The 27,623-nt window shown below is 38.4% G+C and overlaps 2 protein-coding genes across 7 annotated transcripts in view; one reads left to right on the top strand and one right to left on the bottom strand.

Annotated features, from left to right (window-relative positions):
- Positions 1-1,889: 1,889 nt before the first annotated feature.
- Positions 1,890-27,483, bottom strand: PPP2R3C (protein phosphatase 2 regulatory subunit B''gamma). Of its 3 annotated transcripts, none has more exons than XM_086709931.1 (13): positions 26,929-27,483; positions 21,813-21,940; positions 18,431-18,535; positions 17,670-17,782; positions 17,134-17,231; positions 15,184-15,254; positions 11,686-11,818; positions 11,219-11,274; positions 11,066-11,141; positions 10,209-10,345; positions 7,478-7,615; positions 4,384-4,443; positions 1,890-2,191 (listed from the first exon to the last, which is right to left on the bottom strand). In XM_086709931.1, exons 1-13 carry the CDS (start codon positions 26,975-26,977, stop codon positions 2,003-2,005), a joined length of 1,353 nt encoding a protein of 450 aa, XP_086566057.1. In that variant the 5' UTR covers positions 26,978-27,483; the 3' UTR covers positions 1,890-2,002. The 3 variants fall into 3 exon arrangements, with proteins under 3 accessions (XP_086566057.1, XP_025775288.1, XP_086566058.1); XM_025919503.2 differs by having other exon boundaries at positions 26,920-27,482; XM_086709932.1 differs by lacking the exon at positions 21,813-21,940 and having other exon boundaries at positions 26,920-27,477.
- The window catches only part of PRORP (protein only RNase P catalytic subunit), a 137,812-nt gene continuing 137,496 nt past the window's right edge, over positions 27,308-27,623 (top strand). For 2 of the 4 annotated variants that reach the window (XR_015252426.1, XR_015252427.1), the window contains exon 1: positions 27,308-27,623. The gene's annotated coding sequence lies outside the window, so the exon portion shown is untranslated. The other 2 variants (XM_025919519.2, XM_086709928.1) reach the window with 2 other exon arrangements.

Here is a 27,623-nt window from a genome sequence, read left to right as displayed (position 1 = left end):
TCAAATAACTAGCTTTGAAAATTATGTTAAAAACACTAGTTACGGGATGAATTTATTAACGTGTTTGTATTCAAGTGGTAACACCTAGTGGTTATCCACGTGGCATCCTAGTTTTGTCACTCAGTGGACCCTGAATGCTTCCTATGGGATAAGTCATTGCAGTGAGGTGGGTGGAGTAAGGGACAGATGAAGACTTAACCCTTCAGGGGCTCACTGTTGAATATTGTATAAGGTGCCATGGTAGCATAGTGGTGACTGGTTATTACCTTTTCAAACAACAGTAAAGTGGACAATTTACTTAACCCAGGTATGGTCATCTCTCTAGAGTCCACTGTGCTATTGGCAAAACTTAACAAAAGTGTAATATGAAACTGATTTTGAAAATATTCCTAAGTATGTGCTCATAGTCTTACAGGTATCTGTATGATTGATTTATAACTAAATGTGGGTAAGGAAGAATGTGTGGAGTATTTCAGAAACGCTGCTCTTAAAAGCTTTTTCACAAACTTAAAGCTTTCAGAGATTAATGGTTGTTCAAACCAGCATTAAGCTTTCAGTTTTAAATATTTTTATATAAAATATGGCTTCAGAGAAACTCTAACATAGGGTACAGTAGGCCTGTTAAGGAAATCTTTTATCAGTGAACACGAACATCTGGCCATTAAGTTCTTCAACTAAAATTTGAAGGATTTAGGAAAGATAATTTTTCAACTGGAATCTTCAGTTACAAGGATTTGTGGTATGGTACTTCATGGTATATGATGGTAATTTTTTGGTCATGGGTATAAACTCTTTAATTTAGTACTTAAAGGATTAATCTTCAGATTATGTAATTAATGTCACCATAAATTTTAGTTTACCAGTAGCGCTAAAACATGTTAACCTGACCTCCTCCAATTTGTTTTAAACTTCATTTGAGATAGGACCTCTAACTCAGATATTTATTGGTTTATCCAGTGAAGGCATGCATATCTAAAGATGATCTGAATCTTCTCTCTTGAAAGGCACTAGATCTGAAAGTTTACCTAGAAACTCTTCTGATTGTAGTAGAAGATGAATTATGAAGGTTTTGTTTCTTAAATTTCACTTTCTCTACTTGTCCAACAGTGGCCAGTTTGTAATGTTTATATAGTTATTCACTGTGCCTTAAATTTTTATACTTTACTTATGCAAACTATAAAATTTCCCAGAAATGCATTAAATGGTTTTGTCTTATTTTTAAGCCTCTTTCACTTTTCCTTCCTTTTCAACTCTTTTTATAATTACTATTTCCTTTGGATCATAGTTCATGATATTTTGCCCTCTTCTAATCTTTCTTCTCATAAACAAATTAAACACAGAACAGTATAATTGAGAATCTTTACACTGAGTTAATTTCTCTAACAAAATCCTTAACGAAATGGAGTTTTGTACAGTGTAACCCTGGTACTGGTTAATAAAGCTAGACAGATTTTTAAAAATACAATAGTGTTTTTAGTTGAAATATTAACTTGAATACTTTTTATTGAAACATCCTAAAAAGAAACATCACGTCCAAAGACTTCTAACCCAGAAATGAAATGGCTCTCTTCTAATGAATGGGTAAGTTTATAATCTCTGCTTTAATGCTTTAGAAGACTTAATGCTTTAGAAGACTCAAGGTTAAGTGACCACATATAAATAAATTATCCCTCAAATATGCAAATTCTCAATGTCTAATGTCAGAAATATCCCATGAAAACTTCATTTCTGAAGATGATATAGGTTTAAAGTGGACTCCTACCTTTACCAAATCACACTTGCCTTACTTGAGCTAAGTGGAACCAGAATTTACTACCTCCTAAAACATTTCATCCTATTGCTTTCCAACTACTGCAAACAAAATTCCAATAACCAGAACATTTGCTGTGTTCTATAGGCATATAAAGTATTTTATTTAGGCCATTTCTAAGGATCCAGCTTGAAAGGTTTTGCATGCAGCATTCAAGTTTATCTTAATGAACACAGTCTAGTCTTTGAGAGATCATGTATCATCAAGGTCTGCAGAGTTTTCATTGTCATTTGCAACAAGGGCTTCTCTGTTCTCATAAGTCCAGAAGCCATTCAGATCGATTAGAATGGTGGTGACTGTGTCTCCTTGATTACTGTTGATTAAATCCTGAAGAGAGATTTTCAAAGGATCCTTTGGTTTAACCATGTCAAAGATTTCATCCTGTGAGAGAGAAAAAAATACAATGAAACCTGGTATCTGATGAACTTAATTTCTTTCATATAGTGATGTGAAATTCAAGGCTGGCACTTGACCTCATGTAAAATTTTTTGTTCTAGTTTTTTTCTTTTCCATTTAACAGACAACTCCTTTTCCCTACACACAATCAAATTTTTACTGGAAGATTCCTTAGGTATGTGGCATCTATCTCTCATCTTGAGAGAGAAAGAAACTGAGGCTTGGAGTTTCATCTGATCCAAGCTATATAGCTAATTAGTGGTAAAACTAATGCAGTGTTCTTTGAATACATGATAAGTATCTTATACTTTAATGTTGTCTTCTAATTGTTGGTAAAGCAAGGTCTTGATTTAAGTGCAAACTCAGCTCAAACTAAAAACTTAAATGCTTCCAGAGCCAAGAATAATGACAACGCTTCATTTCCAATAGTGATGTCAATGTTTTATACTCTGGATCTAAGATGGGTGGTGGGTGAGGGACATTCAGTATCAAGGAATTCCAGAATGACCATGAAATTGTGCTAAAAGTTACTGGAATAGATGGAAAAATCTCTTCTATATTATGAGATATACTATATGAATATTTACAAGGAATTAGGTGCACGTTTTCTAATCTTTTTGCAGGAAAATTACTCAGGATTTAGTAGCATTTAAAGAGGGAGATTACATGGGCTGATGGCTCGGAGCCTGGAGCCTGTTTCCGATTCTGTGTCTCTCTCTCTCTCTGCCCCTCCCCCGTTCATGCTCTGTCTCTCTCTGTCCCAAAAATAAACAAACATTGAAAAAAAAAAAAAATTAAAGAGGGAGATTACATTTTAAAAAGATTAGAAGAATTCAGGTAAATGAAATCTATGAGCTTTTAATCTTGTATGTTTGTGAAACGTCCCTTTCTAGGTTAGTGGCAATTTAAAATTACTAATTCTTAGGTTGCCTGTTGCATAGTTTCAGATTTGTCTCATTTATTATTATTATTATTGTTTTATACTTAATTAAAACTGGATGTGTTATTTTATTATTTACTTAGCCTGAATCTGAATCTGTACTAGATACTGAATGTTTTTCATAGCTGGTAAAGTCTACAAAAATGCTAAGTAGCAGCATGTGTTTCAAATAGTGGTAGTTTTCATATTGTAAGACTGATGTTTCCATAATAGTATCAAAGCAAGCAAGACCTTTGAAGTAGCAGATTTAAAAAGTGTCCAAACCTAAATATAGTTGATTCTTGAACAATATGGACTTGAAATGGATGGGTCTGCTTAGACATAGATATTTTTGATAAATACAGTATACAGTAAATGCATTTTCTTTTCCTTACGATTTTCTCAATATTTTTTCCCTAGCTTCATTTTTAAAAATATAGTATATAAAACATGTAATATATAAAATATGTGTTAACTGTTTATGTTATTGTTTATGTGAGGCTTCCAGTCAAAAGTAGGCTATTAATTAAGTTCCAGGGGGTCAAAAGTTATAGGTGGGGGAGAGGGGGGCGCCTGGGTGGCTCAGTTGGTTAAGCATCTGACTCTTGATTTCAGCTCAGGTCATGATCTCACGGTTCCGTGGGATCGAGTCTTGCATTGGACTCTGTTGACAGCGTGGAGCCTGCTTGGGATCCTCTCCCTCTCTTTGCCTCCCCCTGCTTGCACACACACTCTCTTTCTCTCTCAAAATAAACAAACATTTTTTAAAAAGTTATACGTGAATTTCCAACTGCTTGGGTGAGCAGGGAGGGTATTGCCCCTAGCTCCTGTGTTGTTCAAGGGTCAACTATAGTTACCAAGCTAAAAATTCATTTTAACTTGGAATAGGCTGCCAAAGGATGCAGGTTATATGGATTCTCTTAATTTTCAATCAAATGAATGAATGCTTCCGATGAAAATACAGACTGACATGCTAAAATCATTAACTATACAAATCATTAGTCCAAGTGTGGTCTCAGTTACTAATGATTTAAATATTGGTTCAGAGCAAGTAACAGCAAATACTTGATTTCATTCACTTCATAGTTCATAAGTTTCTTTCATATAAAATTTCATTTAATATAGGTGATTATCTGTATTACATATATTAAAAGGTAGAGGAGCCTGGCTGGCTCAGTTAGTAGAGCATGCAACTCCTGGTCATGACTTCAAGCTCTATGTGGGTGTAGAGCTTACTGAAAAGGAAAGAAAAGGTAACCTTGACATCTTGAAATGAAACCGGATCTTGTCCATGGATTTTCATTAGTTCCTGTATGGCCTGTATGGATAGAAATAAGTCTGTAAATAAAAAATGCACAACAGCCCCCTTCCTGTCCCAAGGCCCCTTTCTAGTTCCACTTCCTTTCCTATCAGACCACAAGCCTTATCATTTCAACCACTCTTGCCAATATTCTCAACTTCCTTGACCTTGCTTCACATCCAGTCGGCCAAACTTAAACAATTTCAGTGTAACTACCAACCTTTCAAGATACATAACGTTGCTATTGAGAATCCCAGAAAAAAAGTCTACAGATTATTGCTACCATATAGGAATGGTCTCCAACCTCAGATCGGCCTTTACATGGCCTAGTGATTAATCTGTGATGCCTGATCCACTCATTTTCCAGGAATGCTGTTCAAACCCTCACCGTTCTTTTTTTTTTTTTTTTTTTAATTTTTTAATGTATGTTTATTTTTGAGAGAGAGAGCGCGGGAGCAGGAAAGGGGAAGAGAAAGAGGTAGACACAGAATCCGAAGCAGGTTCCAGGATCTGAGCTGTCAGCACAGAGCCTGACACGGGGCTTGAACCCACAAACCGTGAGATCGTGACCTGAGCTGAAGTCGGCCACTTAACCTACTGAGCCACCTAGGCGCCCCATACCCTCACCATTCTTTAAGACACCCAATACGCCACCTCTGCCTCCCACCCTATACTTTGCCTTCTACTTGACAGAAAAAAATGTAAGCAAAACTCCCTCAAACTTTTTTATAACCTTTAAGAACAACAACAACAAAAAACCCTAACTAAAGAAACTACTGTGATCCAGTTGGACTAATAAATATTTTAGGTGAGAGTCATTCACTGGAAAATTCTTGGTAAATAGTCAAATAAATACGTTGCAGGTGCTTACTCAGTATGTGGTGCCACTGGTATCAGTGTGTGCACAGGGCATCTCTTTGAAGTAGATGAGAATCTTTAAGTACACCCCCAGCTACTAGAGGGGTAGACCTGGAGGTATGATCTAGAGTGCAACATCTAGGCCCACTTTATAACTGGAATATTGACGTACAAAGACTTTATGAACAGCTTAGGACTGCAGGACTCAGTACCAATAAATAATTACCTTAACCCACACAACCAAGCCTAAATACTTTGATAAAATAAATGAGAGCAAGCAGGAGGGGCAGAGAGAGAGAGAAAGAATCTTAAGCACACAGCTCGATTTTGCTACCGTGGAATCATGACCTGAGCTGAAATCAAGAATCGGACACTAAGCGAATGAGCCATCCAGGCACCCCAATATAAAATATTTGACAAAATTTAGTATTATAAGAATGTTATAAAGAAATCTTTTTGAAAAAGAGTTGAGGGTTTAATTTCCAAAAGATACATTTACTTTGTTTTCCTAAAATTGAATCTTAATTGAATAGGTCTGCCTAAAGTGGGAGATCCCTATGATGAGTTGGTATTATATTCTTATATTAGCCATTGACTCAGTTTCTAAAAAATGTATACTAATACTGCAATTGTAATTTATCCTAATATTTGCAGTCATTACGACCTAGGAAATCATAATGGAAGTTTTAGAGAATTTAACATGAAACTAAGAAATACATAGTATGAAACTCAGAAACCAAATAGTTATTTTTAAAATATCAAATTTTTAAATGGCAAAGAGAAAGCCTCTGGAGAAAAATGGTTTATGAGAAAGATGTGAAAATGTCATTTTTATCATTTAAAAAAAGCCATTTCTTCCTACTGTTGTCTTAACCATATAAAAATCACTTAGTCTTCTAAGGTAATGGAATGAAATACTACTATACAAAATTATTCTACCAAATGGAAAAGTCACCAAATTTAGGAATGATTTGTCTTAAAAGGGCAGACATTCCTACTTTTATACCTTGTGCACCTGGAGGCTTATCAGATAAGATACAATTAAATTTCCCTTCAGAACTCATCATGTTATTCCCTGAGACCACCTAAGGTGCAATATAAGTACTTCAGCAATAATGTTTTCATGCTGAAATGTGGCACACAATTCTAGCCAGTTTTAAATTTATTATTATTATTCCTATTTCTAAGTTACTTTCTTTTTATTAGAGAGTGCACGTGTGACACAGGGGTGAGGGGCAGAGGGAGAGAGAGAATCCCAAGCAGGCTCTGGGCTGACAGCATAGAACCTGACGTGGGGCTCAATCCCATGAGTCTGGGATCATGACCTGAGCCGAAATCAAGAGTCAGATGCCCAACTGACTGAGTCACCCAGGCGCCCCTAGCCAGTTCTAAAATTATTTTAAATATGATAATAAGGGGCACTTGGGTGGCTCAGTCAGTTAAGCGTCCAACTTCAGCTCAGGTCATGATCCCACAGTCTGTGAGTGTGAACCCCATGTCGGGCTCTGTGCTGACAGCTTGGAGCCTGGAGCCTGCTTCGGATTCTGTGTCTCTCTCTGCTCCTCCCCTGCTTGTGTTCTGTATCTCTCTCTCAAAAATAAATATTAAAAATATATACATACAAAAATAATTTTTTTTTTTTTACAGCACAGCATTTAAAAGAATCTACTACTGGGGCGCCTGGGTGGCTCAGTCGGTTGGGCGTCTGACTTCGGCTCAGGTCATGACCTCACCATCCGTGAGTTCAAGCCCCACATCAGGCTCTGTGCTGACAGCTCAGAGCCTGGAGACCACCTCGGATTCTGTGTCTCCCTCTCTCTCTGGCCCTCCCCTGTTCATGCTCCGTCTCTCTCTGTCTCAAAAAAATAAACATTAAAAAAAATAAATAAATAAAAAATAAAAGAATCTACTACTACCAAAGTCTGCAAAAGTTCTACCTTTTCTGAACTGTTTAATTGAAGCTTCTGTAGGATTTTACACATTAGTTTTTGATCACCAAAGCAACGAATTTCTCATGCATATCTGTATCTCCATGTCCAGTATAACCCCTTCCATATTTGCACTTTTTTAGTGTTCTACAACTAATCTAATCAGCTTTTAGTCAATTTAAATAGGAAAAAAAAACAAAAAACTAAAAGCAGACTTGATTTGCTTCTAACATCTATTAGTAAACGTTTTGTTAAATGAGACTTACCCTGAAGAAGTAATTAAGTGAAAAGACATTCAGATATCCTTTGTTCTCAATATCAAGTAATTTGAAAATATACTGCAGAGCTGCAGGTTCTTTTCGATTCTCTAACGCAAGAACAAAGTCCAGGTAGGTCTTATAGTCCTACAGAAAAGAAAAGGATGTTCATTAGAAGCCTTATTTGGAATTAATTTTTCAAGTGAGTATCTAATGAATTGAAGCCATTTTACAATCAAAGATGGCAATTTTTTTTAATATGAAATGAGACATCCACTTGTATACTTAATATTGGTTTCTAGGGATTCTACTTAGCAGTTAATCTGTATTGGGAATAGTCTGGGGGACACAGCTCATTTTCTTACGAGAGATTTGCTGCTTTAAGGAGTAATTTTCTTTGATTATGCCTTTGAAATGGACAGGACAGTGACCAAGCTATTGTACAATGCCACTAAATTAGCATCTTCATTTCAATGTGGTCAGTTTTGGGGGTGGGGGGAAGTTTATCTGGAATAGAATAGTATGTTTAAATAGTTACTTTGAAATACTGTTTAAACATTTTTAAATCAGATGATTTCCAGTAAGAAGCCATCTTAAGACTACCAGACATTCTACTTTAACTGAAACTGTTCTCCTGCAAAGAAATGGAAAAAAGCACAAATAAAAGCTAGAATGACATAAGGAGAACAGAAAGCTTTCTCTACAAAAAAGGCATATTCAGATTACTTTTGCATGGTGAAAAGAACACTTGAGAGATTCTCACTTAGAAAAAAATTTATATTCTTGGAAAATACTTTTTTAGGCTAACATTAAGAATTCCTTTTTGCATAAATTGCAATATAAAGAGCTAAAGAGATGCAGCCTCATCATGATCTAACTCCGTTCACAGTTGAAGCCTCTGGTTTACTTTATTCACCAGAAGTCATTAGAATAGTACAAGCTCCTCAGAGTGTAAACAGCCGTAGGAGTCACAAAGCAGAGTTTCTGTACCTTTCCCTCCTTTTCCTGTGCCACCAGCTATCAATTATGTTATTCAGAAAACTGCTTATTAAAGCTAAATGATAAAACCTAAAACCCCAATTCTCTTCTGACAATATGACCATTTCTTAAAAAAAAATTTTTTTTCAACATTTATTTATTTTTTTTGGGACAGAGAGAGACAGAGCATGAACGGGGGAGGGGCAGAGAGAGAGGGAGACACAGAATCAGAAACAGGCTCCAGGCTCTGAGCCATCAGCCCAGAGCCTGATGCGGGGCTCGAACTCACGGACCGCGAGATCGTGACCTGGCTGAAGTCGGACGCTCAACCGACTGTGCCACCCAGGCGCCCCGACCATTTCTTTTTTTTTTTTTTAATTTTTTTTTTCAACGTTTCTTTATTTTTGGGACAGAGAGAGACAGAGCATGAACGGGGGAGGGGCAGAGAGAGAGGGAGACACAGAATCGGAAACAGGCTCCAGGCTCCGAGCCATCAGCCCAGAGCCTGACGCGGGGCTCAAACTCACGGACCGCGAGATCGTGACCTGGCTGAAGTCGGACGCTTAACCGACTGCGCCACCCAGGCGCCCCATCCCCGACCATTTCTTAACTGTCATTCGTTTGACAATTTATCAGATCCCTAACATGTGTTTTTAACAGCAAGGATGGTGATTTTAAAACGCTAGATGGGCACCCGGGTGGCTCAGTTAAGTGTCCGACTCGGTTTCAGCTCAGGTCGTGATCTCACATTTCATGAGTTGGAGCCCCACAGTGGGCTCTGTGCCGACAGTGTGGAGCCTGTTTGGGATTCTCTCCCCTCTTACCCTGCCCTTCCCCCGTGCACTCTCACTCTCTCTCAAAATAAATAAACAAAAAAACATAAAATACTAGTTAGAATTTCCTAAAGTATTTTGCATTGTTGTGATAAAAGGACAGGTGCATGTGAATTGTTAGGTACTAACATAGCCACTTACAGAAAATAATACAACCTGATTCTTGGATTTAAACCATGGCATCTGTGGTACTATACCTGACCTAGTAGTTTAAAGAATGAATCATCTATATGAAAACAGTCGATAGGATTTGCCCATTTGAGATTTTTTTTTTGTTTTCTCACTAGTCCATACTCTTCAGGGGAGGTGGGCAGAGGATAGGCTAAATGGGTGATGGGTATTAAGGAGGACATGTGTTGTGATGAGCACTGGGTGTTATATAAGTGATGAATCACTAAATTCTACTCCTTAAACTAATATTACACAGTATGTTAACTAACTAGAATTTAAATAAAAACTTGAAACATTAAAAAAAAAAGAGACGATAATGAAATGAAAATATTAAAATTTTGTATCTGTCCTGAGTCCATGTTTAATTTTTTTTTTTTCAACGTTTATTTATTTTTGGGACAGAGAGAGACAGAGCATGAACGGGGGAGGGGCAGAGAGAGAGGGAGACACAGAATCGGAAACAGGCTCCAGGCTCTGAGCCATCAGCCCAGAGCCTGACGCGGGGCTCGAACTCACGGACCACGAGATCGTGACCTGGCTGAAGTCGGACGCTTAACCGACTGCACCACCCAGGCGCCCCGAGTCCATGTTTAAAGTGAACTTTCCTTAAGATCAAAGTCTCCAAAACTCAAACAATTTGATTAGTTCGGACTTTTTAAGATAGATGTAAAAATAATGCTGTATCACATCAAGAAAAGGGTTTGTGGGAGTTGCGGGAGCCTAAATTTTTAAAACTTATCAGAGCTTTAAACTACTACCATTTCTCCATCATAAGTGAGACACTCCTGGAAAACACGGTCTAAGAAGACATTGGTCATGGTTGCTGTTCCATAGCGGGAGAGTTCTTCTTTACTGAGCATGCCATTGTGATCCTTATCAAGATTCAAATACTGGCCTTGGGAACAAAAGTTATAAAAAGACATGACAGAAGTAAAATTCTAATTAGAATACAAAAGAATAAACACAAAAAGTTCTTTCTATTGGCTAATACTTTGATTTTCAAACTATATTAGGGTAGTGCCCTAAGATCAACTATCCCTGGACTCTGTCACACCAGCCCTTAAGCTAGAACCAGTTAAAGAAAACCCATCATGAAGGCCATGGCCTTTGGGCTATTCCGCATCATTATTTGTTTTCAGTTTGCAGGCGTTTAAAACTTTCCTAGGTGTTGAAATTAGAGAGAGATGGGGTCAATAAAAAGCACTGAAATGTGAGTATTTGAAAGCAGAGATCAAGGATGCCAAAATGAATCAGAAGACCACCCAAGAGAATAGTGTAGCAGACTAATGAAATTAAAGGAAATAAGCAAACAGTCCCTAGAACACCTGCCTCTGGATACTGACAGCAGTGGCATTTTAATCACAATGCAAGATAATAGCTGATGTTCATAAAGATGCTCCTGAGTCATTAAGAAAGGGTCAAATTACATTCTGTATGTTCTATTAAAGAGCAAGAAACTGAGAAGTAAATTTTAGTAATTTATAATACTAGCTCTTAAGGTAATTAGAATACTTTGATCCTAAGCTACATTAGCCTATGTATAAAACTGTTCTTTGCACACCAATTAACTGAGGAAAGGATAACTCAAATTTTAGCATTATGATAGGAACCATACCATAAACCCTTAAGGCAGAAGGTGCAGAAAACCAATTAGTTTCTTGACTCTCTTTGGACAGTTCCTCATCCCTTAACTAAATAAACACAGAGACATGATTAGAAGACAGTAACTGTCAAGTGATATAATTAAGTATTTTAAAAACATATTTACCTCCAATAAATCATCTAGGAAGCTGCATGCTAAAATATCTTGAATTTTAATTTTCCCTTTAAAGAACAAACACAATTTCATTTAAAAAAAAATAGAGGAACTCAATTTTATAAAGGTATTTTAGAAGAGTAATCACACAATTGGTATTTTAAAGTTTCATATTTTACATCAAAAAGAACCAATTCTCCGTATATTACATAACAGGAAGAGCAAGTATCAGAACAGAATAACTGTTTTTTAGAACTGGAAGGAGCCACTGATTAACCAATTCATACATCATTTTAGAGGTTAGGTGACATGCCCAGTGTCACACAGCTCGTTATAGTTGGTGCAAATAAATCATAAAAGATATTTATATATTAAGGGCAATGACATGTTAGAAAAATAAATGACATCTTAATGACTTCTCTGCTTATTAAGATTTAGAATAATATCCTTATAATATCTAAGATAAGATTTTCTTTTACCTGTTCTTAGAGGGTCTAAAAAGAAGAAGAACTTCCTAACTGCTGTACAAACATAAAAGGAGTAAAAAGACTTTTCCAGCCCATCTAATTGTGGCAAAGTAGGGATAAGTTCCAATATGTAGTTTTCTAAGTCCTGAAAGAATAAAACAAATCAAAATGTTAAATCAAAGTGTTAAATGTCTAATCTTGTTTCTTCATTAAATACTGGAATATTGAATTTCAGTCCTAAAAATCATTCAGCATTAATAGTATATTAACTATGTGAGTGATAAAACTTAAAATAAATAATTAAACTACTTAAATTAGTTATATAACTATGTGAGTGGTAAACATATTAAATTGTGTTTCTACAAATTTATTTTTTATTTCAATTTTAACATATTTTTGAGTAATACATTCTACAAAATTCCAAATTCAAAAGGAACAAAAAGTATTCATTGAAAGTCTCGTCTATTTCCTCTTCCCAGAGGTAACCTATATCAGCTTCTGATGCATCTTTCCAAAATAACTTATGCACATACAAACCAATACATATATATGTGTATTTCTCTTTCTCTTAAAAAATTTTTTTTAATGTTTATTTATTTTTGAGAGAGAGAGAGAGAGAGAGACCAACCATGAGCAGGCGAGGGGCAGGGAGAGAAGGAGACACAGAATCCGAAGCAGGCTCCAGGCTCTGAGCTCTCAGCACAGAGCCCGACATGGGGCTCAAATTCACAAGCCTTTGAGCTGTGAGACCATGACCTGAAGTTGGCTGCTTAACTAACTGAACCACCCAGGAGCCCCTCTCTGTCTCTTTTTATGAAGGATATAGCAGCAAACTATGCAAATTCTTCTGTATCTTGCTTTTATCACTTAACAACATACTTTACAGTCATTCAATCCTGGCTCTCAAAGAGCTTCTTGCTTTTATTTTTTAAATTTTTGTATTTAAATTTTTAAAAAAATATTTATTTTTGAGAGAGGGAGAAAGATAGACAGAGAGAGAGAGAGAGAAAGGGGGACAGGGGCAGAGAGAGAGGGAGGCACAGAATCGGAAGCAGGCTCCAAGCTGTGAGCTGTGAGCACAGAGCCTGATGTGGGGCTTGAACTCACAAACCATGAGATTATGACCTGAGCTGAAATCGGACGCCTACCCGACTGAGCCACTTAGGCACCCCAAGGTTCTTGTTTTTAAATAGTTATGTATTTTTTCATTGTACAGATGTACCATAATCCATTTATTTTCAAAAAAAAATTTTTTATATTTATTTATTTTTGAGAGAGATAGAGAGAGAGAGAGCATGCAAGCAGGTGAGGGGCAGAGAGAGAGGGAGACAGAGAATCCAAAGCAGGCTCCAGGCTCTGGGCTGTCAGCACAGAGCTGGACGTGGAGCTCGAACTCATGAGCATGAGATCATGACCTGGGCGCTCAACCGACTGAGCCACCCAGGCACCCCAATTTTTATTTATTTTTTTGCTCTCTTTTCATTTTTTTAATTAATTCATTTTTAAATTTACATCCAAGTTAGTTAGCATATAGTGCAACAATGATTTCAAGAGTAGATTCTTTTTTTTTTTTTTTTAATTTTTTTTTTTTCAACGTTTATTTATTTTTGGGACAGAGAGAGACAGAGCATGAACGGGGGAGGGGCAGAGAGAGAGGGAGACACAGAATCGGAAACAGGCTCCAGGCTCTGAGCCATCAGCCCAGAGCCTGACGCGGGGCTCGAACTCACGGACCGCGAGATCGTGACCTGGCTGAAGTCGGACGCTTAACCGACTGCGCCACCCAGGCGCCCCAAGAGTAGATTCTTTAATGCCTCTACCCGTTTAGTCCATCCTCCCTCCCATGAACCCCTCCAGCAACCCTGTTTGTTCTCTATACTTAAGAGTCTCTTAACGTTTTGTCCTCCTCCTTGTTTTTATATAATTTTGCTTCCCTTCCTTTATGTTCATCTGTTTTGTAACTTAAATTCCTCAAATCAGTGAGGACATATGATATTTGTCTTTCTCTGGCTAATTTCGCTTAATACACTCTAGTTCCATCCATGTAGTTGTAAATGTGTACCATAATCCATTTAACCAGTCTTCTACTGATGGACATTTAGACTGTTTCTAATCTTTTGTCATACTAAAAACAATACTCCAGGGACAATAAGCTAATTTTCCATTCACAGATATTATGAGAGAACATGGGACATAATTTCTGTAAGTGAAATTGCTGAGTCAAAGAATGTGCATGTTCAGGGGCGCCTGGGTGGCTCAGTCGGTTAAGTGTCCAACTTTGGCTCAAGTCATGATCTCACGGTCAGTGAGTTCAAGCCCTGCATTGGGCTCTGTGCTGACAGCTCAGAGCCTGGAGCCTGCTTTGGATTCTGTCTCCATCTCTCTCTGCCCCTCCCCCACTCATGCTCTTTTCTCTCAAAAGTGAATAAACATTAAAAAAAATTTTTTTAAGAATGTGCATGTTCATAATTTTGATAGACACTGGCAAATTTCCCACCTTGCCCCAAAAGCCCACACCTACTTTACACTCCCACCAGCAAGTCAAGGCTAAACCAACAGTTCCCAAATTGTGCCCCAGGAATGCTGCAGTAAGCTCACAGGGGTGCAGCAGGGTATTTTCAAAATTTCAGGAGAACAGTGACATCTGCCAGAGAGTACATAATAGATGTCACTATGAGCTAGAGCTATGAGCTCAAGGTAGTTCACATTTTCAACACTGATTGAGATATGTGCTTTTTAATGACATCAATCTTTGCAAAGCTAGGTTCTTGATGGTTGTGGTGATAAAGCAAGTACCACAGGAAAATTAGTATGGAATAGGAAATGAGGATGACTGTCCAATCTAATTGCCAAGTTTGACTACCCATACATTGCTCCATGGGCACAGATTCCGTTAGTAATTGTAATTTAAGAATGAAGCAAAAATATTACTTATTTTCAACTTATGTGTATTATTTTTTCAAATGGCTAATACAATAATAAGCTTAATGGATACTTTCATAAATTGTTTAGAACCAGCTGGTTAATAAATGCAACTGCTAGGTATTTCTTTTGATGTAGAGGAACTATGCAAAAATTAATGAGATACTAAGGGCACCATGAATTGAGAGTCTGGGAAACCACACCCTATTTTATATTCCCTTCTTAAATGCATTATCGAACTTTTTGATCTTTGTCAGCCTGAAAAATTCCTGGCCCTATCATTTATGACACTCATGAATAACCAAAAGCTTTCCTCTGTTTCTTTAATGAGTTTTAATGCTGTTAAAACACTATATTCTTTTTATTTTCTTTTTGAAAGGCTCTTTTTAGAAGTTGGAGAAAAAAAGTTGGAGGAAAAGAATCTAAAAAGGAATTCTTGTGGTCAATGTACATTTTAAAAGTTTTTTGGGGGAAACACATTATTTGCAAAAACAAAAACAATGTAAGAATCACCTGTAACCCAACCAGTGATAACTACTTTTAACATTTTGGTGTCTACAGTAATTATTAAAATAGGTTAATACTTACAGATTCCCGAAGGTACCCTTGTCCAGCAACATCATATAAACTGAGTCCTATTCTTGTCTGATGAAGCCAAACTGACAATACATAAGAAGATGAAATGTAATTTTAAGATCTGTCCTTTAGCATATATTTGGATAAAAGGAGATAGACAGCTAGATTAGGGGGACAAACTAGTAACTCTACAAACATTTCTCACACATATATTACCCCAAAATTGTTTGTAATGAAATATACCATATAATTAATGGCAGATATCAACACGTCTACCCTGCCTAAAGTGACAATAAAGTTCATGCCCTTGAGAATATTGTTCTACATCCATTAAACTTGGTGTTTCACCAAAAAGGGACAGCAATTATAATGTTATGCCTTCAATGAAGGTGCATTTATTCTACCGAGGTTATTACTGTGACTAAGTACTAGTTAAAAATCATACATCTAGAACTTCACAGATCTTTCTGGAACTTAATAGGAATCATAACTCCAGGTTGTTTAATAAAAACTCCTAGAATGTGATGCTACAATTTTGAATTTGAAACTATCCTCAGGCAACTCAACCTACAATACAGCTGACCCTTGAACAACATGGGTCTGAACTGTGTGGGCCCACTTATACATGGATTTTTTTTCAATAAATACAGTATAGTACTATAAATGTACTTTCTCTTCCTTATGTTTTTTTTTTTTTTCTCCAAGTAGGCTTCATGCCCAGTGCAGAGCCCAATGCAGGGCCCAATGCAGGGCTTGAACTCACGACCCTGAGATCAAGACCTGAACTAAGATCAAGAGTTGGAGACTGAACTGACTGAGCCACCCAGGCACCCCTTTTTTTAAGTAATCTCTACAAACAACATGGGGCTCGAACGTACAACCCTGAGATCAAGAGTTATACACTCCACTAACTGAGCTAGCCAGGTGCCCCACCTTACAATTTTCTTAACATTCTTTTCTCTGGTTTCCTTTATTGTAAGAATACAGTATGGAATACATATAACATATATAATATGGGTTAATCAACTGTTTATATTATTGGAAAAGCTTCCAGTCAATAACAAGCTATTAACAGGTCAGTTTTGGGGGAGTCAAAACTTATACTCATTTTGACTACATGGGAGGTCAGTACCCCAACCCTTGTGTAGTTCAAGAGTCAACTGTATATTGGTGAAATAGAATTACCAGTGAATTAAAATAATTTAAATCACCATACATTAAAACTCTTGGTTTAGCCTTTAATATATAGTATGTATGTATGTATGTATGTATTTATTTAATTTATTTAGAAAAAGAGAGAGGGGCGCCTGGGTGGCGCAGTCGGTTAAGCGTCCGACTTCAGCCAGGTCACGATCTCGCGATCCGTGAGTTCGAGCCCCGCGTCGGGCTCTGGGCTGATGGCTCAGAGCCTGGAGCCTGTTTCTGATTCTGTGTCTCCCTCTCTCTCTGCCCCTCCCCCGTTCATGCTCTGTCTCTCTCTGTCCCAAAAATAAATAAACGTTGAAAAAAAAAATTAAAAAAAAAAAAAAAAAAAGAAAAAGAGAGCATACAAGTGGAGAGGGGCAGAGGGAGAGAGAGAGAATCTCAAGCAGGCTCTACACTCAGTGCAGAGCCCAACGAGGGGCTTAATCCCATGACCTTGGGATCACGACTTGAGCCAAAATGAAGAGTTGGATACTTAACCAACTGAGCCACCCAGGCACCCCTAATATTTTTTAGTTAGTATCTTTAGGATACATGTTTTTGTTTTGTTTATAATAATGAACCCAAATTTATGGTAAGAAATCTCAGCTCTAGCAAATTCCAGGAGAGAAATGGAGTAATAAGAAAACAAATCTGGGTCAAATTCTGCTATTCAGACTTACTAAGAGAGTTGTTTCACATGGAAGGGATACTATAAAAGCATGTACCAAAAACTCTTTGATTCCCAGAGGAATTTAAGCACAATGAAAATGAAATCACCTTTCCTCATGACATAATTGAAGAATTGCATAATAGAAATTCTTCCATAAGAGTCTGTATGAAGGAGTTTAGCAAAGACTTTTGCTGTAAAAAACTGCCTAAGGAAAGGAAATAAAGATTAAAATCATATGCCAACATAATATAAAAATGACTTCTATATTGAATTAGTTAACAACAGCATGAATCCAAAGAATTAAAAATCAAAACGAAAAAAATCAAAGTGAGAATCGTAGTTCAAAACTTAAAATATTAAGTCATACATCTTTGTATTTTATCATCCTAAGAATGAAAGCCCATACTGTTGTAAATAAATGTACTATATATATGTAGTTGCAAGATATGTAAATACTCCATATTATAAAGTATTATTTCTTTTAACAACTTCATACCAATAGAATTTTGACTAATTTTATTAAACTTGATTAATAACTCAAATGGACTCAAATTGTCACCCCACTGGCTTATATTTTCATTAACATTTATTTGAGGCATTTAAAATGTTTAACATACTCCTTTGTTAGTTATACTATTCTTACTTGCACTTTGGTCCAGCTTTTTCACCAACTTTCAAAAAATTTTCATAATTAATCATTGCTTCCTCTCCAATCATAGGTGGTGTTTGGTGCTTATCCAGCAAAAACCATAAGTTCTTAGGAGAATTGCAGAAATGAAGATGTTACAGTTAACAAAACAAAATTTAACATTGGTTAAATGTGTTATTTCCATTAAAATGGTAGCATGATAGAAATTTAGTATTAAGATGAATCTTATCCCCTATTATCCTTTTGATTACTAAGAACATAATACAAATAGCTAGCATTTATTGAATGCCTAAGTTTAAAGTTTTCTTATACAACACTTCCTTAATCCATAAACTATGTGACATAGACACTGTTATCTCTACTTTATAAATGAGATTTGGAGCACAGAAATGTTAAGTCCACTGTCCAAGATCACAGAGCCTGGCTAGGATGTGAACCCCCCCAGTTTGACCCCATACTTGTGGCTCTCAACTTTGGCCTTGTTAGGTCACCTAGGGACTTTATTTTTTATTTTTTTTCAATATATGAAGTTTATTGTCAAATTGGTTTCCACCTAGGGACTTGAAAAAACAAAACTATTTTGGGGAGAACTGTGCCCAGGCAAGTTCTGCAGCTGACTTTGACAGGAACCATTGCTCCAGGGCCTTCACCCACTCTGCAGCAGTGATTCCATTAAGAAACCCTGAGATCCTGTATGACTTTAGTACAAATACAAAATAGCTAACATCCAAAGCAACCTTTTATTCTATGCTTACCTGTAATTCTTCATTATCTAATAGTTCTCTGCTTTTCCTCTGCAGAAAGACAGCTCTGGATTCCTCTCTTAATTTTTGTAGTAAGACTTCATCTTCAGCTGGCAGCTAAAAATACACTAGAGTTAATTTCTCTACACCTAAATTCTAGGATTTACACAGTTCTGGATTATGTAAAATATATTTGGCCTCATAAAATAGTACATAAATTAAGTACACACCCTCAAATTACTTTTTGCATCTCAATTTTTCTTAACTTCAAGTTATTAATTTAAAAAGTTCATTTAGGGGCACCTGGGTGGCCCAGTCAGTTCTAAGTGTCCAATTTCGGCTCAGGACATAATCTCACGGTTCGTTGAGTTTGAGCCCTGCATCGGACTCTCTGCTGTCAGTGCAGAGCCCATTTCAGATCCTCTGTCCCTACCTCTCTATGCCCCTCCCCTACTTGTATGCACACACACTCTCTCTCTCTCAAAAATAAACACACATTTAAAAAAAAGATCCACTGGGGCGCCTGGGTGGCGCAGTCGGTTAAGCGTCCGACTTCAGCCAGGTCACGATCTCGTGGTCCGTGAGTTCGAGCCCCGCGTCAGGCTCTGGGCTGATGGCTCGGAACCTGGAGCCTGTTTCCGATTCTGTGTCTCCCTCTCTCTCTGCCCCTCCCCCGTTCATGCTCTGTCTCTCTCTGTCCCAAAAATAAATAAACATTGAAAAAAAAAAATAAAAAAATAAAAAAATAAAAAAAAATAAAAATAAAAAAAAGATCCACAGAGAATTCAATGATCAGCAAGACCATATCCCTGCCTAGAAAGAACTAACGGTCCAGCCCAAGTTTCATTTTATATTCTCAGAGTGCTCTTTCCACTATAACCTTAGACTGACAGAATGAAATTAGGACTGAAGATAGACCGCCTTAGCAGAATATGACTTCTGAGCCTGGATGATCTTACTCCTTGGAAATGGTCAAGTCAGTGTCTATTATGTTCCCCTCCAAGTAGAGGGTATGCCCACTGGAGTGATTTCCATAAACAGGGCTTAAAAATGACTCATTCCAATTCGACTTCAAACAATTTGCTTCAAGGATTTCTTCTTCCATATCTCTGCCCCATTAAATGTGGCTAAGTAACCATAATCCAAATTGGCCATGATTTCCACCTTTCATTTCCAAGAATTAAGATGCCATCCCTCCCATGAAAAGGAAGAAGTATTGGGAAGTAAGGCTGGGGATGAAACTCTGACTGTGCTCCAATGGCTAGTCAACCAGCTAATCTGCCAAGGAGGGAAGTGGTGACCAAAGATAAAGATACTAGGTTCTCCAAGGCTGTGGAAAGACAGAGAGAGAAGAAACAACAAAAAGAACATCCCACAAATCCGCATCTGCAAACAGGAAACCATCTGGGATCTGGAAGAGGTCACAGAGAGAAGGAAGAAACAGAAATGGGACATAGGGGTTTCCCTCAGGAACCACAATGGCAAGCCAAAGGTTAGTACTGGAAATACAGGAAAATGGACTCCTGGGTTCAGAAATGGGATCATATCAACATCTAAGGGCTGTTCCTGGGTTAGTAAGATACTATTTCATAATCCTGATTAAATGAAATCATGAATATAAAATGCTCTGAAGTACACTGGCACTCAATAAATGTCAATTCCCTTCCTGTGCCCCCAGACTACCGAAAATTTTCAGTTGTCTAGTGGACTGTTTAAGAAATTATGAAATACAAAAAGCAGAAGTATGTATGGTATCATCCCATTTTTGGTAAACACATACATGTACACAGAAGTATGTAGAAGAATTCATGCAAAAATACTTATATGTCTGCAATGTTATGGGAGAATATCAGCTGTATTTTCTCTTTTCCATGACAAATGTGGCTTAGTTATGTAATTTTTAAAAAGATTTTATTTTTAAGTAATTTCTACACCTGATGTGGGGCTCAAACTCATGACCCCAAGATCAAGATTTGGATGCTCTACCAATTGAGCAAGCCAGGCACCCCTAGTCATATAATTCTTAAAAGACTGCCAAACAGTATTATAAAAAGGTTTCCAATAAAAATGGTTTACTTGGAAAAAGTTTTTTTTTAATATGAAATTTATTGTCAAATTGGTTTCCATACAACACCCAGTGCTCCTTCCAACAGGTGCCCTCCTCAATGACCATTACCCACCCCACCCTCCTTCCCACCCCCGCATCAACCCTCAGTTTATTCTTAGTTTTTAAGAGTTTCTTATGGTTTGGCTCCCTCCCGCTCTAACTTTTTTTTTTCCCTTCCCCTCCCCCATGGTCTTCTGTTAAGTTTCTCAGGATCCACATAGGAGTGAAAACACATGGTGTCTATCTTTCTCTGTATGACTTATTTCACTTAGCATAACACTCTCCAGTTCCATCCACGTTGCTACAAAAGGCCATATTTCATTCTTTCTTATTGCCAAGTAGTATTCCATTGTGTTTACAAACCACAATTTCTTTATCCATTCATCAGTTGATGGACTTTTAGGCTCTTTCCATAATTTGGCTATTGTTAAAGTGCTGCTATAAACATTGGGGTACAAGTGCCCCTATGCATCAGCACTCCTGTATCCCTTGGGTAAATTCTTAGCAGTGCTATTGCTGGGTCATAGGGTAGAACTATTTTTAATTTTTTGAGGAATGTCCACACTGTTTTACTTGGAAAAAGTTTGTACTTGAAGAATATCTGGATAATTCACTTATATTAATACATTGCTCCTACTTTCTTTGTAAATATTGTTATAATTGAGTTTAGAAGGTAACAGGTTTAAGAGACATTCTGCTAAAATTCCACAGTTAACTTTTCTACAGTGGTCACATTTTACATAATACTGAATAGGTCTTATTCCTTCAACTTCAGCTCTAAGTAGCTTTCTTAAGGTCTTACTGTTTACTATAATCTTTATCAAAGACTTCACGGTTTTGGCATGAGGAAACATAATTGAGTCTAACTTTTCAAGTTTTCCATTTTAATCTATTTTTCAGTTCAACCTTGAGCAAAATGTATTATACCTTAGAACATGAGTAAAAGACAAAAGTTAAAAATGGTGATCAGCCAAGTAAACCTAAGTCTTATAAAAAGACAACATAATCCAACAGAATACCTACCACAAATATCCATAGGAAAATGAGGAATAAAAAGCCAGTAACCCAAAAAAAGGGGGCCAAGTAACAACTTTGTGTTCTTATACCAATTTATATCAAGCCCTGAGATATATCAATTCCAAAACAGTAAGATCAACTACAATGAAAGACTATATAAAATTTTAAATATAATCCTGTATTTATACAAAATAAAAGATGCTGATCCCATTTTAAAAATTACATTTCACTTATAAACTCTGTTAAGACATTTGCTTAGATACCACTTACCCTATAATAAAACCGGGGAATGGTCTTATAGAATTCATTTGTGTTTTTCCTATCTCCTTTCCATTCTGAGTAGTATTTGGTAAATAAATCCATTTCTTCATCTTTTAATTCTTGTTCAGTTTTTTTTTCTGGTAACAAAATAGATTAAAAGGGAAAAGCACTTTTGGAATAAGTATTTTTTACCATAGGGTAATTACAGTGCAAAAAAGACATTGAAAATTGTGCTTAGATACTGAACATCTATATTAATTTTCTGAAAACAGGAAGAATCACTATCTTCCACTGAAAAAGCCTCCCCTGCAACTTCAACCATATCTCAGCTGCTCCTTTCACTTCTTTTTATCACTATACTTGTCTCTTCCTCAAGTCACTGCCTCCCTTACAGACTTCTGGCATGTTCATGATTCATTCCATTAAAAGTACTTACTGAGCACCTACTATGTATAGAGCACTATTAGACACTGGGGCTAGAGCAGTAAGAAAACAGTCCTGGACCTCATATGAGTTTCAGCTTGCAATCACTGTTCCTCTACCTAATGCAAATCCCGTCCATCTGAGCTCAGACCTCAGGATGCTATTACCCACCAAACCACCTGCAGCTGGCCTATAGCCATCATATTTAGTCAGTCTGCCAGTTTGTTGACCATAGCAACTGGTGCCGTGTTCTTCACCTCAATGTCTTGCATTAATCATCAAGGAAGGATAACGTTTATGATAGTAACCATGACACCTCAACTCTGAAGAGGGGGTCACCTCTGTCACTCAGTTCCATGGCAAGACCACAGATCTTATCTGCTCCTAAATATACTAACCTTATATAAAATCTTAAACTCTCATATACCCTCAGATAACTTTTCTCTCCTTCTGGTATTCAAAACCTCACTGTCATCATACCTACACTGCAGCCTCACTGAAATCTTCAATTCTGGGGTCTATTTTCTCAATAGTTTACTTTCCTCCTCCTTTTCCTCTTTCCACTTCCTTCCAACATGCCTATAGTTGTTCCCCTAAACCTCTCTTATGCCTGCATTTCTGCCACATGTGCCATGTTAATTCCTAACCTTGGACCACACTGTCGATTCTCTTATTTTCTGGCCATTTATTTTTGTTACTCTTTCTTCCTCATTTCAACTTTTGTAGTGTGACTTCTAAGTCCCAAGTGTATGTCACTAACACAGACACTGCTCTTGAACTCTAACCTCATACATTCAAAACAAAATATTTTCATCCTCACACTCCAACATACCTAATAATTTCCCATTCCTCACCTCACTACTCTTCTCCTAATTCCATGTTTCTATCCCAGTTAATGGTATTCATCCAGTCACCCAAGCCCAAACCCCTAGAGTCATTTTCATTATTTCACTCATTCTTTTTTCACTCAACTATTCTAGGGACACACAAATATATGTGTGAGTGGACACATGCACATGTGTCCATACATACACACAACACTTTCAACAGTGTCTGGGAAAGCTTCATGGAGATGAAACTGGGCAAAAAACTGAAGAAGGCAAGGAAGCAGGCTATCCAGATATCATGGGAGAAGGGCATACCAGGCAAGGAAATAGCCAGTGTCAAGGCCCTAAGATAGAGGAGTGTGCCTGGTGTGTCCAGGGAAGAGGGAGGCAGTGAGTGTGGCTGTAGCAGAGTGGGCCAGAGGAAACGTAGATGAGGGAAGGCAGATTAACGGGAGACAAGGCCACTAGCTCATTGGTGAGGGAGAGAGCCACCAGAAACAATTAGGAGGCTAATGCAGTAATCCAGGTGACAGATGGTGGAGGCCTGGATCATGGTGGCTGCAATGGAGGCAGTTAGGAGTAAATATTCTAGATATATTTTCTTTTTAGTCCCTGGATTTGCAAACACACTGGATGTGGATATCAGAGAAAAAGAGCAGTTGAACATATCTCTAAAGATTTTGACCTGAGCAGATGGGGTGGCCAATATCAAAAAGGTGGAAAGCTACCAGTGAGCAAGTTAGAAAGGAAAGCAGGAGTTCAGTCTTGGATAAATTAAGATTAAGATACCTATTACAGGGGTGCTTGGGTGGCTCAGTTGGTTGAGCATCCGACTCTTGATTTCAGTGCAGGTCATGACCCCAGGGTCATGGGATCAAACCCCACTCCTCACTGAGCATGCAGCCTGCTTAAGATTTTCTCTCTCTCTCTCTCTCTCTCTCTCTCTCTCTCTCTCTCTCTCTCTCTCTCTCTCCCTCTCTCTCTGTCTCCCTCTGCCTCTCTCCTGGATTGCGCACGTGCTCTCTCTCTCTCTCTCAAAAAAAAAAAAAAAAAAAAAAAGATTCCTATTAAAACCAAGTGGCCATGTCAAGTAGGCAATTAGATATATGAGTCTGGCATTTGGGAAGTGGAAATACACATTTAAGAGACAAAAGCAAATATACAGTATTTAAAGCCTTAAAAATAATGGTTAATTTCACCATGAAGGTAAGTGTAGATAGAGAATAGAATAGAAGCTGACCAAGGACTTAGCTTTGGGCACTCTGATGGTAAATTGCTGGGGAGAAGAAAACAAAGATTGAGAAGGGATGACTGGTGAGGTGAGAAGAAAACTAAGGGAGTGTGTCTCCCAGAAACCAAGAGAGAAAAGTATACTTAGGACGAGAGTGAACTACTATATCCCTGGCAGGTCAAGGAAAGTGAGGACTAAACACTGACCACTGGAACAACACAGAGATCACTAATGATCTTGACAAGCAGGAATTACAGTACAGATTTAATCAACAGGTTTTTTTTTTTTAAGTTATTTATTTTTGACAGAGAGAGAGAGAGAGAGAGAGAGCGCGCGAGCGCGCGCATAAGTGGGGGAGGGGCAGACAGAGGGAGACACAGAATCCGAAGCAGGCTCCAGGCTCCGAGCTGTCAGCACGGAGCCCAATGTGGGGCTCGAACTCACGGATGGCGAGATCATGACCCGAGCTGAAGTCAGACGCCCAACCGACTGAGCCACCCAGGCGCCCCATAATCAACAGTTCTTTTAACAAGCAATAATATAAGGTGAACAGGGAAATGAGGCATAGCTAAGAGGTAGAAGTTTAAGACAAGAATATTTCTTAAGGTGAGAGAAATACCACCATGTTTAAATACTGATAGGAATGACTGAGAAAGAAAACCTGGTGCAGGAGACAGAGACAACTGCAGGAGTACACCTTTGAATAGGTAAAAATGGGATCTAGCACACTACTGAAGGAAACAGCCTTAAATAGAAGCTGTACAACCTAAATGATTTACTTATTATTTTATTTATCTCTCCCAACACTAAAGCTTAAGTTCTACAAGGACTTTTTTTTATCTGTTTTGTTTACTGCTATAGCCTAGAACAGTACTTGGCACATAACAAGCATGCAATGGGGTGGGTTTAAGAGCGAAGCAGAGGGGACGCCCGGGTGCCCCAGTGGGTTGGGCGTCTGACTCAGGTCATGATCTCACAGCTTGTGAGTTTGAGCCCCCACGTCGGGCTCTGTGCTGACAGCTCAAAGCCTGGAGTCTGCTTCAGATTCTGTGTCTCCCTCTCTCTCTGACCCTCCCCTGTTCACACTGTGTGTCTATCTCTCAAAAATAAACAAACATTAAAAAAAAAAAAAAGAGCAAAGCAGAGAATGGGGCACGTGGGTGGCTCAGTCGGTTAGGCCTCTGACTTTGGCTCAGGTCATGATCTTGTGGTTCATGAGTTTGAACCCCACATTGGGCTCTGTGCTGACAGTTAGGGGCATGGAGCCTGCTTCGGATTCTGTGTCTCTCTCTCTCTGCCCGCCCCCTGCTCACACTCTGTGTCTCTCTCTCTCTCAAAAAATAAATAAATGTTATAAAAAATTCAAAAAAGAGAAGAGTGACGAGGATGTACAAGTACATGTAACTTTTCCTATAAACGGCACAGAAAAATGTAGCAAAAGCTGGAAGGAGATGTGAGAAGAAATGTTTTTCTGGGGCGCCTGGGTGGCTCAGTTGGTTAAGCGTCCGACTTCGGCTCAGGTCATGATCTCGCGGCCCATGAGTTCGAGCCCCGCATCGGGCTCTGCGCTGACAGCTCAGGGCCTGGAGCCTGCCTAAGATTCTGTGTCTCCCTCTCTCTCTGCCCCTCCCCTGCTCATGCTCTATCTCTGTCTCTCAAAAATAAAATAAATGTTTAAAAAAATATTTTTCTTCCATGGAGTATATTATAACATGTTTGTCAGTTGATGGAAATGATCCAATAAAGAAGGAAAATCTGATAATAGCTGAGAGAGAAGATGAGAGTGAATAAAAGAAAGAGAGCATGATCTAATGTTGGAGTGGAGGAATTGTCTCAAATAGGAGCAGGGACAATTAGTTCATTTTAACAGTAAAGGCAGAGTGTATGGGCATCTACGGTGAGGAAAGGGCTGATAGAAATGGTAAGTGGGAACAGGTGAGCTCCGACTTTCTCAAATACATATACAAGTTCATCAACTGAAGATAAAGAGTAGGTAGGGTATACTGGAGAACTGGATGTCTGGAAGATGAGAACTGCCAGAACTGAGTGTAAGGAAACAAGGAATATGCGTAAATAAATGACTGAAACACTTCCTTTAGGTTCGTGGACATGAACTAAAAGTGAGACCATTCACCATGGTTTCGTTTTTCTCCAGCCACTTTTGGCTACCCTGAAGGCACGTGTGAAATAGGAAAGATAGTTTTAACCAGGTTGGTTAACAGGCAAGCGTGAAGGTGAAGGGAAGGGATAAGGGAAAAATCTATTATGAAATCTAAAATGTATAAGGAGGGAAGTAAAAAAAAGTGTGATAATAAAAAGACAAAAGATCAATGGATTATAGGTTACAGTAGGATTAAAGAGTTGTTGGGACTGGGATTCTCAATTATTCCTCAAAAGCCTAGGTCACAGCCACGTAAGTTGGTGCTAAGGTAGCTCCTCATTCCGCAACTCCTCTTCCCGGGAAGTGGGGATCAAACCTTTCAGTAACCCTAAATCACAGTCCAACTGCCTTTATCGAGAGAGCTTCCATAGAAGCGTAAAGTGCGGCTCCCAGTAGCTGCTTCTCCCGCATCTCCCCGCATCTTCAGGAATTTAGGGCCTGGCTATCTCTGCGAGCAGCCCCTCCCAAACTCACTGTTAGTACCGGTGCTGGGCGTCGCTAATCGCCGGCGAAGAATTTCTTTCCAGTCCATGGCTGACTCCCGCGCAGAAGCTCCTGCATTTGCTGTTTACTAACCGCTCCACCCCCTACCAGCTCAGACAGCAATCACCGCCCAACCCCGTAAAGGTCAGGAATATTCAATCGCCATGTTGGACATGGGCGGAAGTCGGCTGAAGAGGCGAACAAACGATTATTGCCACTGCGGCGAACACGGCTAATCACGTTAACAGCGGGCAACACGGACTTGAAAGGGACGTTAAAAACAATCCTCTGCAAGTCAGCACCCAACTTCACCAAGTCCAATTTGAAAGGTTCAGGATAAGGAAGCCCCACGTGTTCTTTAACTTGGGGCTTAGGCGCGTATGGGCCACGTGACTCAGGAGTCCTTAAGCGTTTCCGGCCCGGGGATGGGGCGGGGGGAAGGTTTTCTTCCTTCACAATTTCTTTTCATTGCTCACTGCTGATATCTAGAGGCCATAAAGGTTCTCTGAATGTAGCAGACGTCAACAGCCAATTCTGCCACTAAAAGCTTCAAAGTAGTTTTTTTTATCGCCCTACGGCCCAGCGAAACGCTCGCGTAGAGTTCTGTCACGCCCCCGCGGTCCGGGCCCTCGCGGTGCATTCTGGATGCGGTAGTTTCCGCCGTGTTTATGGTTGCGTTCAGCGTGAGTGCTGAG

This window comes from Puma concolor, chromosome B3 (genome assembly GCF_028749965.1).
Source record: "Puma concolor isolate L17-30 chromosome B3, mPumCon1.1.hap2, whole genome shotgun sequence".
Lineage (NCBI taxonomy): Eukaryota > Metazoa > Chordata > Mammalia > Carnivora > Felidae > Puma > Puma concolor.
The sequence above is the reverse complement of the archived record's forward strand: the minus strand, read 5'-3'. Positions and strand labels throughout refer to the sequence as shown.